The sequence below is a fragment of the Cibotium barometz genome, chromosome 53 (genome assembly GCF_041138505.1).
Source record: "Cibotium barometz isolate CiBa-2024 chromosome 53, ASM4113850v1, whole genome shotgun sequence".
Lineage (NCBI taxonomy): Eukaryota > Viridiplantae > Streptophyta > Polypodiopsida > Cyatheales > Cibotiaceae > Cibotium > Cibotium barometz.
In genome coordinates, this window is record NC_141098.1 from 16,750,482 (window position 1) to 16,764,826 (window position 14,345).

Genomic DNA, 14,345 nt, shown 5'->3' on the forward strand with positions numbered 1-14,345 from the left:
AGACCTTACAGTCTGTTTTTCAGGCTTTCAACCCTCAAGGCAAGGGAGGGATTAATTCCCCCTTCTTCCTTCATCTGTGCTTTCCATAGATGTAGCTCCTCCTTGAGGTCTTCAACTTGTGCTTTCCACTTTCCCACTTCGGTCGCATGAGCTTCCTTGAGCTCTTTAATTTCCCTATCCTCTGTATCTTCCTGGTATATCAGGATATCCCTAATAACTTTCAGCCCGTCTTTCTCCCATCTGCCTACGGGGTGCTTCTCTGAGCTAGCGAGCACATGTTTCTCCATCTTGTCAATGATTGTATTCAGTTCTGAATGTAGGGTGAGAGAGAGACAAAGAGACAGAGAGTCTTGAGGCTTGCCATACTTCTATGCATTACATTCATGCATTTTTATTGTATTGCACGTACAACAGACGACGTTTCACGAAAAAGGTCATCTGGATATCGATTGACTTGAGCTGCTGTATTGTTCAGTGCAGAATTAAAATTCTGTAATTTTACATTCATCAAATAAAATGGGGGTGCATAGTAGGGAATCAAACCATGCACCTCTAATTTTTCTCTATACTTCCGTTTTGAAGTCCAGGGAAGTGAGCACTTACCCTTCTGTTGAATTAACTGTTCAACTGCCTAGTTTATGTACATGTATGGCGTTCTCTTAAGCTATTGAAAAACTGCAAACACCTCAACGGGAGTTCGCGTTTGGCCCCAACCATCTTAACCGCATAGGAAAAAATGTGTGAGCAAGCTGCTGGCATACATGAGTGTCCACTCGATTCAACCCTGCACCTGACTATCCAAACTTTTTGTGATGCATTGATGTGCCATCCATAAGTCCATGGTCGAAGCATCTGTGATCTCTAAACGTCTTGCAAAGACTACCTAGCATGGAACATACAACACTCCCTTTTTTGCCAAGTAACCTTCGGTTAAGTGGCGATTGTTACCTTGAGCTTGACCATCACAACAACCGCATATGCAAATGGAGCATTATGCATACCCTGTTTGGCCAGCCTTGCACAAAAATTGTAACTTTAAGCTTTTGAAGTGGAATTCCACACTTTCATCTCAATCTTCTCCTCAAATGAGTCGGTGATGAGAAGACAACGATTGATGGTATTTCCATCCACCAGATTGTGATTCCAGAGTTTGATGAGAAAGAGCATCAAACACCTGTTCAACAACAAGAAGTCAATAAACGACACAATGCCTGAACAAAGATCGCACACACTTGATTTGAGTTGGCAAAAAACCAGACAGGAAAAAATGACCTTCTCAATGCAGGACTATCATAAAATTTCTTTGCGTGAAGTTTTGTAAATGCCTCACATCCCCATGGACAGTGGCCATCTGCAAGTACTCTGCAAAAAGAAAAGCGCATTTTCAAAATTGAATGCTCTAGGTACTGCATTAACAGGATGAATGCAGAGCTGACAAGAAACTGATATTATGATACCCAATAACTTATCTAAGATACTCTCAATAGATGAAAACAGTTCATTTTCAAGGTAACGAAAGCAACTATTATTTTGAACAAAGCAATACCGTTGCTTGCGAACAAAAGAATTCCAAAGATGCATAAGCTCTTTCTCGTCTTGTGTCACATCCACAAAGTCATCAAGCATCTACAAATCGCCAAAATATAAACAAGTGATAATTTCCTCAACAAAGCAGATCTCGAACACAATAAGGGAAATTCCCCACCAGAAGCTCTTTGGCAGGAAGGTGGCCATGACAAAAACAAGACTTCTAACTAGTAATGAATTGACCATTCCAATTTTAATTTTTAATTTTTTCCGATTGGCCTTAGGCCCAAGATCCCCCCAAAGGTTACCAATTTTTTAATTTTTTTTTAGAAAGAGACTTCTATTAAGTATGAGAAAAACATACAACAATCACAGCTATAAGCCGGAAGAGAATAGAATCACCCCAATATGTAAGGTGATTTCAACCACTGAGGAGCATCATGATGCCATGTAAGACCTGTGGTACTAGAGGAAAAGAAGATGCCATGGTCCCATTCCCGCATAAATATCACACGCTTCGCCTACGCAGAACGAGAGGGCCCCTGAATGCGAGCCCAAGTAGCCATAAGAGTGTAGATGATATCACCCCATATAGTACTAATGCACTGAGACCCAAAAATCTCAACACCCTCAATAGCCTCCGTGTATCTAGCTCTCCCAATCTGCCATGCTGTAATACTGGCAATAATCTCCCAACTGGTGTCAATCCTCCGTCTAGGGGGTGTATAATCAGAGTGAGGAACATCCTGCAATAAACCATGCTGGGCGATACCTCTACGAATGAAAAAAACAGAATCTGTACCACTGCCCTCATATAAAAGTTGCGGACCGGACTGGGAGAGCCAAGCAACTGCCCCCCAAGTCACATGCATGGCTCGGCCACTCAATTTGCCCATAAGTTGGGCTACATGACCCCAAATCTGCTGTGCAATGCTGCACCCCCATAGACAATGTTGTACGGACTCAGAATCTACCACACATCTAGGACAGGAAGAAGCTACACCGAAAACTAACCTCCACTGATTGGTGGGGAGACCACCATGTAAGAATAACCAAAAGAAATGAGAGATCTGGCTCCTTCTGTGTGAGTGCCAAAGTCTATTCCAATATCTGCGCTGTATCACTGGAGAAATATCATAACTCTCCCAATGAGGCGTGAGAGTAGGGATCCTATGCATCTCTCGAGTGAGGAGAAGCCTGGCATTCCGAACAATGAAACGGAAGCTTTTCAAAGAATCCAAGGCATCAATCCACTCCCATTCTCCTGGATCGCACTGAAGATATCTGATAGGACTGCCACCATATAGCCACAAACACCAAGAGCCATGAGTCACTATCTGAGGAGAAGGGTCAATGAACCAGTGCTTCCCCAAGCGACCAACAATCCTCACTGGACTAAGCCTAGTGTTTGGTATGATCTCCTCCATACTACATCTCCTCAATCTCCCACCAGGCATGATAGAATACATGAGGAAATCTATATCCTCCTGGCCTGGCAGAGCAATAACCTGCAGAGGTATGCCTATCCTCAAAAAAACTCCCAACCAACTCGGATGATAGTCTCCGTGAAAGGTCCCAGAAAGCCACTCATGCTGAATAGCTGCATCAATCTGATCAATACGAATGCGAGAGCCCCTAAGATGCTGAGTGGATGCAACTCTCCGATCCTCGGGAAGACTCTTAAAGGTCTTCCAAGCAAGAACTGTGTATGAAAACCGGCCTAACGGGCGGTGAAACAAACACTCGCACATAAAACACTTCAACGCCATTGAAGACCTAGAAAAGGAAAACAAACAGGGGGAGCTAGAGTGCTCCTGCAAACAGTACACGGACACCGATTGGCCCCAAAACGCAGTGGCGCCCCTTGCGGTATTTCTTTAATTGATTATAAGAGCTTTGATTACAATAAGGCTGGGAACTCAGCCGTCATGGTAGAACTCCTGAAGCCTGCAAAGAACCTGCATCATGGCTTCTTGTCCACTAGGCATCCACAAACAAGACCAGCCATTGTTCACATCGAAAGACTCTCTCACATTGAGTCTGCATACAGAAGCTTTCTCCTATGATCAGGGCTGCCACAACCATCCATACTCAAAGAGAACTCGTATCACAACACAGCATACCATACAGTCGACACACCTGTACCAACCCTCTCTACCTTCCAAGGGTACTATCCATCTCTGTCATGGATTCCCTCTCCCCTGCCCAATCAGTAGCAAGGCTGTACCAAACATGTGTCCATTCCTGTACCTTCTGCCTGCATGTGACCTATCTCCTGGAGAAACCCAAATAACATGTTTCCTCGAGAAACCTACGGCCTGTTTCCACATGAAACCCTTAGACCTGTTTCCCTTTGAAACTTCTGTCCTGTTTCCATACAGAACCATTCATTGCACCATTCAACAACAGTGCCAACAACGGCATACATCTAGTTACCTGTTCCCTCATGAAACATCTGGAAACATAGAGATGCCCATAACTGTAGGTCCCTCTGTTCCTTTCTAGCAGGAAGAAAACAATCTGCTCCATGAGCACGCAGCCATGCGAGCTTGCTTCACTCCCATGCCAAGAAACATAACCAAGTGACTTGTACTTGCAACCAGAAACCCAAGTACATAGCTGAATTTGCAGCCAAACAAAAACAGCCCATAAACAGTCCTCGAACTGATCTCAAAACAATCCCGAGCATTGCTCATGTTCATAGCCACATGAACTGCCACGAAACAGTCCATAAACCCTTTCCAAAAGTCCCGAACCCAAAGCAAAGAGAAGCTGAAAGTTCCATCAGTTGAACGCCATCGACATGATGTCTATGTTCATGAAAAACCAGCCCCTCCTTTCTGCAAAAACACGGCGTCCTCCAAAAAGCACACACCTGTCCGTACACCCGTGCCTGTAGTCATACAGTCGTAGAGCTGCCACGTGGACTGTACCTGCAACTGCACCTGCCTGCGCCGCCTGAATCTGTAACTGCAGCCGCCTGACCTGCAGCTTCCGAACACGTTACCTACAGCAGCCGTACACTGTACCTGCAGTCGTACAGATCTGCACGGGCTCTTCTGTGCGCAACCAAAAACCAACAGCCCACATATGCAGTCGACTTCTCCTCTCTTCCACGCATGAGAACTTGCACGCCTCTCAAAAAGCAAGAGAGAGAAAGAGGCGTGGACCTCCAAAAGTGGAGTAGCCTCTATAAATTGCCTAGGGGCCTCCCAAGGTTTTAAAACCTTTGAAACTTTAATTTTTGCCCACCAAAGGTTATTTAACCTTTTTCAATTAAAGTCTCTTTACCCCCTTCACACTTGGGGTTGTCCACACATGGGCTTCCTTTTTAACTCAAACCTGATGCCATTCACACTGTCCACCATGTCCCCGTGCACACCTGCATACTGTCCAGAGAAAAACACAGGGTCGTGACATACCTCCCTCTTGAAAAATAGCAAGCGTCCTCGATCGCACTCAATGGCACAGCAAGGCATCTTATGAGCAAAGACTCCCCATACGACAAAAATAATGGCCCTCCAATGCATCTGGGTGATAATGCAATCATCCTGCACAATAAGCCACACTATCACGCCAAAGTGACAAACACCTCTTGCTTGTTCCTTCGGAACCTACAGCAAAAGTCTAAAACGAAATGGAAACACGTTAACTGTGTTAGCCAAAAACAAAACCATGCATCATTCTACATATGACAAACATATGCATGACACATATATGCATTCGCAAACAATATGCTCCTCAAAATGCTCTACCTACTCTAGAGTAACAGTCTAAGGGCTGCTTGCAAGCCTTACGCCCATGGGCATCCCGCAGGACCCACAACTGATGGTACAACATGAGCATATGAAAGCACTCAATGCGTCCAAACACTACATCCACTAAGTACTTCCCACATATGTTGCATGGCCATCCTGCAGGGGTCACACCCAGTGGTGCATCCATGCACATAATAAAGCACTTGATGTATCATACCAATATACATGCAGCACACCACACAATCCAGAGTATTACCCAATGTATTCTCAATGGTACCAGGATCCAATGGCACCAGAATACAATAATACCACAAAAACTGTATGCATACATGCAGAAATAAAGTTCAATCCATATAGCCATGAACCAAACCAACTCTAGGACTGCTCGCAAGACTTATGCCCTTCATAGAGTTATCCATAGTTGCAGTTATAGTTCAAGGTGCGGCCGACTATGAACCATACCCAACTTTACCATCTCATGTGTCTAGAACACAAGATCATAGAAGTCCCATAAGCAAATGTACTGTCAGCCTCAGTACCTTCGGGTGAATACAAAGATGTTACCAAGCGACTCCTAGATAACAAATGAGCCTGTCTGTAACAAGGGAGCGGAGGTGCTACCCCCCTCTTTAGCATTAGGCAATGCTCCAGACCTATGCTCTGCTGAACCTGAATGAGCCGTAACAAGAGTCGACTCCAACTCAAAGGCATCAAGATAAAGCTGCAAATCCTGAGGTGAATCTGCTAAGTTACCCTCCTCCATCCACTTCGCATCCATCAATGAACCTCCTCCATCCACTTCGCATCCATCAGTGAACAGCTCTTGAGAACTTCACAGGATAGTGACGGGAAACCTTACCCTGTACCTTTCTTTCCTTATGTGCCAGTATCTGCTCGGGAATAAGAGCCTCGTCAAGTTCCTCCGCTTCCATCTGAGCCTCATCCGATACATCCTCAGGCACCCAAAACCTGCTTGCACTCCACCCAAGTGGTAAGCACAAGTCCTCGATAAAGCATATTAGATCACCACTGCTAAACATAGAGAGAAACTGTCTTCCGAACCCATGAAGCCTCTATGAAGATACGACCGGTGACAAACTGTCGAATGTTTTGCACCATAACACTTCAACTGCTTCTTGTTCTCCTGGCTGACTACTTCTTGTCCTTGGTGTCTTTTCTCTTGAGCTTCATCTTCAGCTTTTGCTCTTCACCTCATATAGGCAAAGACACACAATCCTGCACTGCTTCTTGCACTTGATTCTCACTTTCCTCATGTTGAAGCTTTTGATGTGACAACCACGGGCTCGCCTCCTTGAGAAAGTCGACGATGTGTCTGGCAACGGAACCTTGAAAACCGGCCTGACGGGCGGTGAAACAAACACTCGCACATAAAACACTTCAACGCCATTGAAGACCTAGAAAAGGAAAACAAACAGGGGGAGCTAGAGTGCTCCTGCAAACAGTACACGGACACCGATTGGCCCCAAAACGCAGTGGCGTCCCTTGCAGTATTTCTTTAATTGATTATAAGAGCTTTGATTACAATAAGGCTGGGAACTCAGCCGTCATAGTAGAACTCCTGAAGCCTGCAAAGAACCTGCATGGCTTCTTGTCCACTAGGCATCCACAAACAAGTCCAGCCATTGTTCACATCGAAAGACTCTCTCACATTGAGTCTGCATACAGAAGCTTTCTCCTATGATCAGGGCTACCACAACCATCCATAGCCTCTCACACTATGAACAGCCTCACACCCTGACATATCCAGTGCTCCTGCATCACAACACAGACTCCCAAAACTGTCTCTCAAAAGAGAATTCGTATCACAGCACAGCATACCATACAGTCGACACACCTGTACCAACCCTCTCTACCTTCCAAGGGTACTATCCATCTCTGTCATGGATTCCCTGTCCCCTGCCCAATCAGTAGCAAGGCTGTACCAAACATGTGTCCATTCCTGTACCTTCTGCCTACATGTGACCTATCTCCTGGAGAAACCCAAATAACATGTTTCCTCGAGAAACCTACGACCTGTTTCCACATGAAACCCTTAGGCCTCTTTCCCTTTGAAATAATACGGGTCAGCACTAACACGCCTCCTAGCATGGCCCCTCGATCTGGGACAATCTCTAGCAATGTGACCCTGTCGACGACAAATCCGACATTGGTCAGGTCTCCCTGTAATCTCCATCCTTTGGCGGAAATGAGATCCGTCAAGTCTTTGAAGCATAACATGATCATCAGTAAATCGATGGATCAGAAACAAGCACAAGGACCCGGGGTACACCATCAAGAGTGGCGGTAACGGCCGCGGAAGCTAAGGCGGGAGAGCTCGGGAGGATTGGTACCTCTAGAACTTGGCCAAAGGATGCCCCTATGGAAGCTAAAAGCTTCCAATAGGACCGAGGAAGAGCAAAGAACCGTAATGAGACCGGGGTAAGGCGCTGATCCTCTACCACTGGATCAAAGCCCACCTAGTACTGAAAGAAGAAAATCTTCCTAGGACCAAGAGGAAAGGGGCTGCTAGCCAAAGCCTGAGAAGTAGCTTCTAAAGAATGAAAGTCCACCTGGAAGAAGCCTCGACCAAGTAAACGAGTATCCTGAAAGTGCACAATTAGCTCCGAAGGGAGAGCTGCTAGAAGCCATTCACGGGCCTGTGAACGAGAAGGGTGGGAACCATAAACTCTCGCAACAAGGGTAGTCTGGACCTCAAGGTCGATGTCGTGCTGAAGATAGGTGAGCTCGTCTTGTGAAAAATTGATGATTCTCCCGGCCAATGGGGGTGACGAAAGATTGGCTGTGGCAGAAGAAGCCATAAAACCAATTAAAAAAAAATGGGCGGCCGACTTGAATCCAGGTAAAATTGTTGCTGATAGAGAGGTGGGTGCAGAAGAGGGGGGCAAAGGCAGGAGCAGAAGGGCGGGAGCAGCTGGGGTAGCAAAGGCAGTGGGGCAGGTGGGGGCAGCAGAGGGGCAGGCAGGGACTGCAGAGGGGGAGGCGGGGGCAGCAGAAGGGCTGGCGGGGGCTGAAGAAAGGGAGGCGAAGACAGCAGAGGGCAGGCAGGGGGCTGCAGAAGGGCTGGCAGGGGCAGCAGGAGGGGAGGGGAGGGCAGGCGGGGGCAGGAGGAGGGCAGGCGGGGGCCTGCAGAGGGGCAGGCGAGGGCAGGCGGGGCCAGCAGAGGGGCAGGCGGGGGCAGGAAAATCAGCAGCGCAAGCTCACCCGTCAGTTCAGATCGCTTCTTCTGGGTTACCGATTTTTCACCACCCATAGACGCTTAATTATCCACCCATAGGCGATGCCACCGAGGAAGTACCAAGACCTCTTGGTCCTAGTCAAACACCTTCACCGCTTGAGCTATCACCTCATTGGCTGACCATTCCAATTCATACATAGCAGTAGATCAGAAGTACATATATATGCTGGCATCTTACTACACTTGAATGTTACCAACAGCAAGAAAACCTTTCTTTTTCTCCTAAATCCAAGGCAGAACCTTGGCATTCATTCTTATAACCAAAGCGCTATAGAAACTTCTTCTCCCAACTAGCAAAGAGACTGAAATTTATGTTGGAAATTAAGAAATAAAGCTAGATAAAAGAAGCATACACGGCGGTCCTCCAGATCCATGACTGCATCATCATTCTCATCTTCACTATCTCTTTCTGAAAGAAGTTGTTCAAGAGCCATGGGCTTCATGAACAGTCAATGATTTAGCAAGAGAATAATATTTAGACACCACAAATGATAGGCAAAATACCAGAGCTGATAGTGTACCTGGGCTGTGTGGGAATGAAAAAATTGGCGCTTTTGAAGTTGAGATCGCCTGCACACACGGCATGTAAATAAGGCATACTCTATGCATAAAGAATCACACAAGGATATACATAAATCTAGAGGCTAAAGCAACTAGAAAGCTCATAATTTCGTACATCCGTGCTTCAGAGCGTTCGACCAGAGTCTTCCGATGCTTATCCACACGTGGTCTGAGAGGAGTAATGTGAGTATTGATGACTGTTGATTGAACACTGCTTTCTACCGCAGGTGTGGGTGCTGCTATTGCCAGACACACACCATTTGGTCCCATTCCTACGACGTTATGCCCAACAGGACTTTGTGCTTTGGAGTCATCAATTAAAATGCTTTCAGGGCGCTGCTTTTTGAAAGCTTGCAATGTCTGCTCTGCAATCTTCAATACCTTCACTTCATCTTCTGATCTTTCATGTTTTCTTGGTTGTTCTTGCATTGAGCTAGCATTGCCTGGCATGTCTGCAGACTCTTCAATACAAGGGATTGATGTGCAGGTAGTGATATTAGCTGGGTCATTGGTCCAAACTTGGCATGCAGGACTTTTCTCGGGACCCTGTGACAAAGGGCCATCTTTTGAAAGCCTTAGTTCAGGACTAAATGGCCGACTTTTTGCTATCGATGAGAAAACAAGATGAGCTGAACTGGATGGATCTTTAGGTAGACACTCATGAAGGCCACCAGTTGCCTTTTCAAGGCCAAGAGGAGGCTGCCCCTCAAAACAATGTGATCCAACTCGTAAAGGTGCTATGACACATGTTTTTCGAGGGCGCCCACACTTTGACCTGATCCAATAAGTCGAATGTTATGACTAGGAAGAAAAGTATTCCACAACAGAAACTGAACACATACCAATACACAAAATTCTTCAAGCGTGGATCATTTAGACCGTCGATGTCTCGTACATTTCCCTGAAAAGAAAACCTGAATCAAAGGAATATATTGCAACCACATGCGTCCGTAAAAATGACACTTCTAGATGATAAAACATTGAGACACTTCGCCTTGTAATTTTTGGAAGAACACATGCCACATACTTCTCATCATAGCTACGGGAAACGGCCCCCTTGCATGCAGGAAATGGCATTTCTTTCCCCTTTGCTTGTACCCCAAAATGTGTTTGTGTGGAGGAAACGTTTCTTAGATGGTGAAACAGCCAGAAACATTTGTTTCCTCTTGCTGTTTACCTCATTCACCTAATAACTCTTCGTGTTTCCCTTCCAAAACCCCCAATTTCAGGGCAATAATAGCTTCTCTTTTATTCCTTCTCCTCACAAATCTCCTTTCCCCCACTTTCCAATCATATACTCTCCTAATTCCTTATATGTCCACGTGCTGCTTCTCTCCCCTCCCCTTACTGTGCATCTCCGTTGCTGACACGGCGTTTCCCCGTGGTACACTCCCTGAAATCGCCATTTCAGTTTCCCTGTTTCCCATGCGTATGCTTCTCATTCCACAAGAGGACATGATTTTACACATTTTACTGGTCTTAGAACTTGTATAGACGCTCAGGTCTAATACAACGTACTAAATACATTCTCACAAGCATAACGTGGGATTATATTTATGAAGAATCAGATGCGCTGGAGCCTCCCACACAACATAATTGTTGATTTTGCAATCAAGAAGTGGTAATTACAGTTGCAATGGATAATTGGGCATTTTTTGCCAACCAATCATATGTAGGAAGAGTGCAATAGTTTGTTTTGAAATTATTTTACCCTATGGTCAAGGTATTGCAGGATGTGTTAGGCTAAGCAGTCCAAACATGCAACGGCCCTTTGCATGTGTGCAGATAGCTGTGACAAAATAAGTGGCTGCATGTGGTCACTTCACACACTTGCAGATAGCACCTCTTTAAGGCACGCACACACTACATGCTATGACTTCCATATCTTCCCAATGTGTACAAGGCCTTGGGCACTTATGTCCCTTCTTTGGGTCACATGGTATTCGGTCCGTTCATATCATATGAGTGCACATAATCTGGAGTACCACAAAAAAAAACATATATTTACAATCATTACTGCAATCCTTAGCCCTATTGCTTTTCAAGTGACTGACTAATTGTAGTTCATCATATAGCCCCATTTGTTCTATTGGCCTGCTTGCACTATTCTCTATAAGCACATTTGCTCATTTCTGCACACATTTTATCACCTTTCTTCCTGTCACCCAAAATGGCATGTTCTTCTCATGATCAAAGAATGGACCAGAAGCACAAATTATTGAACCAGCAACCCAAACTCATATTTAAAAGTTCCCCTTCTATGGCAGATTCGGTGACCAACATGCCCCATATGGCATAAGCAATCATTACCTTGCAAAAGCAACAGCAGAAAACGGTCTGTGTTGCCAACATCAACTACAATTCTGGACTAGCATAAGTGGCTTCATAGAGTCTTTAACAGTGCTATTGGGTCACCATACGCTTCAGCCTGCGTCGGTCTTCCTCGTCCTTGCGTTTGCCAGTCCACGGTCATCATTCACATCATTGTACAAGGTTCTCGAAAGTAATACAAGCAAATACTCGTGCTTGCAAGGGGGCCCTTCAGTGGGTAATTGGGACCCCATCTAGTGTCGACTCTCATCTTCTCTCTTAATTCTTAGTAAAGTGGATTGCATAAACTCACAGGTTTAACGGGTCTTCCCATGCACAATACCCACATCCTCCAAAAATGCAAGTCATGTCTATCCATGGCCGGGAATCAACACATAGCCTGAAGTAACGTCCACCTACAGGCAAGAAGGCAAACATCCAACAGAGCTGCCCCTTCCAATCTCTTCGAGGTGGTAATATGCTTCTATGAAACCCAAGTCAACCCTGGATTATTGCCTTTCTTTTTCCACAACATGAATTGAAGCGGCTGGGTGAGAGCTGTCAAAGCCTTTCGAGACCAAGTAATTAACGGCAAGAAATCAGAAAGCATAGCTAGCATAATAACCTGTGCCACTTTCAGCCAGGTGTGAAACGGCCATGCCTAAGACTTCCAGTACACAAACTTATCCCCAATACAGCCTAAGACCCATTCTAAAAGTTGTTTGTTGGTAATATCCACCCCGATAGGATAGCCCAAGTGACGTACAATAGTCCCACGTAGCACAACATGAAAGCTCCTGTAAATCACTCTCTGTGCAACTAAGAAGGGATGACTTCTGGGTATTTATATACAACCTAGAAGCTTTCGCAAACAAAGACCAAGCTGCCATTGCGGCTTTGTTGGCTTTAAGAAACATAAATGAATCATTGGCCAGTGCAATTGTTGACCCGAAGGCAAAGTTAGCCCAAACACCTCCCCCTCCTAAGCCAACTGAGTAAGGCAAGTAAGCATGGGATGGGTAACCAAAGCAAATAACAAAGGGCTCAATGGACATCCTTGCCGCAGAGAGCGAGTAAGGGACACTGGGGACGTAACTCCACCATTCATCATAATTCCAAACTAAGATCCATGGCTAGGAGTGAAGATCAAATGAGACATACGTGGCCCACAACCCATAGAATGCAACAATTCAGCAAGCAAAGACTAGCTGCCATGAACAAAGGCTTTCTCCAAATCCAGTTGAACCATCACCACCTCCTACTTTGTTTTCCTTGCATAATCAATGCCTATTTGAACATTATGGATATTATGCAAGATATTGTGCCCCATTATAAACCCATACTGCGCAGGGTGTATCAAGTCCGACAGAACCTTGTGCAATCTGTCTGTCAAGACTTAAGAGAAAACCTTATACATAAAATCCATCAAAAAGATAGGCCTCCAATGTTTTAAAGCAAAGGGAGAAGGCACCTTTGGTAACAACCGAATCACCCCCACTTTCCAAGAATCAAGCATAGCTCCAGATTGCCAGATCTCCTGACAAATGGATGTCAATGGACCCTTCAACTGATCCGCATACTTGGAAAGCAATTCATTAGTAATGTCATCCCAACCTGGGCTCTTGTCTTTGGGCAAATAAGCAAGCACAAAGACAACCTCCTACTCTGTAATATCAGCATCTAAAAATATTGGTCGACTCCAAAGACAAGAGCCCTAGGCCAGATTTCTCCATAACAAGGAGTGAGTACAACTGGTAAACAATAAGATTTTGTAGGTGAAAAATCAGTTGTCGGAGTAGGCCAAGTCACAAGTAATCTCCCACCTTCACTGTTCACTAGTCTTCCACGACCGTGCACCAACAGGCACGCCCGTACTAACGTTTGACAAGGTGAAACACCACGGAGGAAGCAATACCTGGTGCTCCCAAATCAGCTTTGCTCCCAATTTTCCTCATACCCCAAATGACCTTTACTGACTCTTCCAAAATGTGAGGGCACGGTCAGGGTAATCATGGGAAGAAGTCACCATCTTGATGGCCTTATTAATGAAGGCAACACGGAAGTGATATTTTGCCTGACAAGAGTTGTACAAACAACATTTAATTTTAATAATTACTGAATCTGAAATACAAAGATAAATACCTAATAAATATTCAAATTCAATTCTCAAGAGAGAAGCTCATCCCCTTTTATTCCACTCCCAAATTGTAGGCAGGTTTTGGCAACAATAGATGTTGGACAGCAACTGGTACAATCAGATATAGGCCGGTACAGTAGGTACAACTGAGTACAACAGGTACAAGTTGGTATAGCAGGTACATGCTGGTACAACAAGTACATCAAGTACATGCTGGTACAACAGGTACAGCAAGTGCAAGAGGTACAAAAAGTGCAGCACGTCCAGTAAGTACAACCAAGTACACAGAGGCAAGTATTGGCTGCTAATAACAAGGCGGGTACTTTCCTTCAATCAAACTCCCACCAACCATCCACGTGTGAGGGAAGAAGAATTACTTCATGCAATAATAACTATAAATATTATTAATAATGTTGGGCACCCACATTAGAGCAAATGTCCAACCAATGTTTAAATGTGTGAACACCCAACCTTATAATTATTAAGGTTGACATTACTTAAGGGATTTTACATTTGAAAAGGCCAAAAAGGGTAATACTTACCACCTGTTCATACGCCACACCGACTCATCAGCAAACAACACATCCACGGTACACTGGGAACGTCCCCGTCCACTGTACTGGCACGACATAGCAAGCAAACACACGAGAACAAGTCATGCAAAAACAAGTTTATGCATGCAAACATAAATGCATGTGCACATGTACCGGACGAAATCTCCCTTTCATGAAACTTGTACAAAGATTTCTTGTCGGGCACAAAACTGGCGCGACAAAAATGTGAAGTCCTAGTTTTC

General features: G+C 45.0%; 1 protein-coding gene across 9 annotated transcripts in view; it reads right to left on the minus strand.

Annotated features, from left to right (window-relative positions):
- Positions 1-366: 366 nt before the first annotated feature.
- The window catches only part of LOC147608366 (polycomb group protein EMBRYONIC FLOWER 2-like), a 152,748-nt gene continuing 138,769 nt past the window's right edge, over positions 367-14,345 (minus strand). For all 9 annotated transcript variants that reach the window (XM_086788903.1, XM_086788901.1, XM_086788897.1 and 6 more), the window contains 7 exons: positions 9,945-10,003; positions 9,218-9,877; positions 9,063-9,111; positions 8,895-8,978; positions 1,547-1,626; positions 1,273-1,362; positions 367-1,174 (listed from right to left, as the gene is read on the minus strand). In XM_086788903.1, coding sequence (XP_086645029.1) covers positions 1,036-1,174; positions 1,273-1,362; positions 1,547-1,626; positions 8,895-8,978; positions 9,063-9,111; positions 9,218-9,877; positions 9,945-10,003 — 1,161 coding nt within the window. In that variant the 3' untranslated portion in view covers positions 367-1,035. The remainder of the gene's footprint in view (positions 1,175-1,272; positions 1,363-1,546; positions 1,627-8,894; positions 8,979-9,062; positions 9,112-9,217; positions 9,878-9,944; positions 10,004-14,345) is intronic.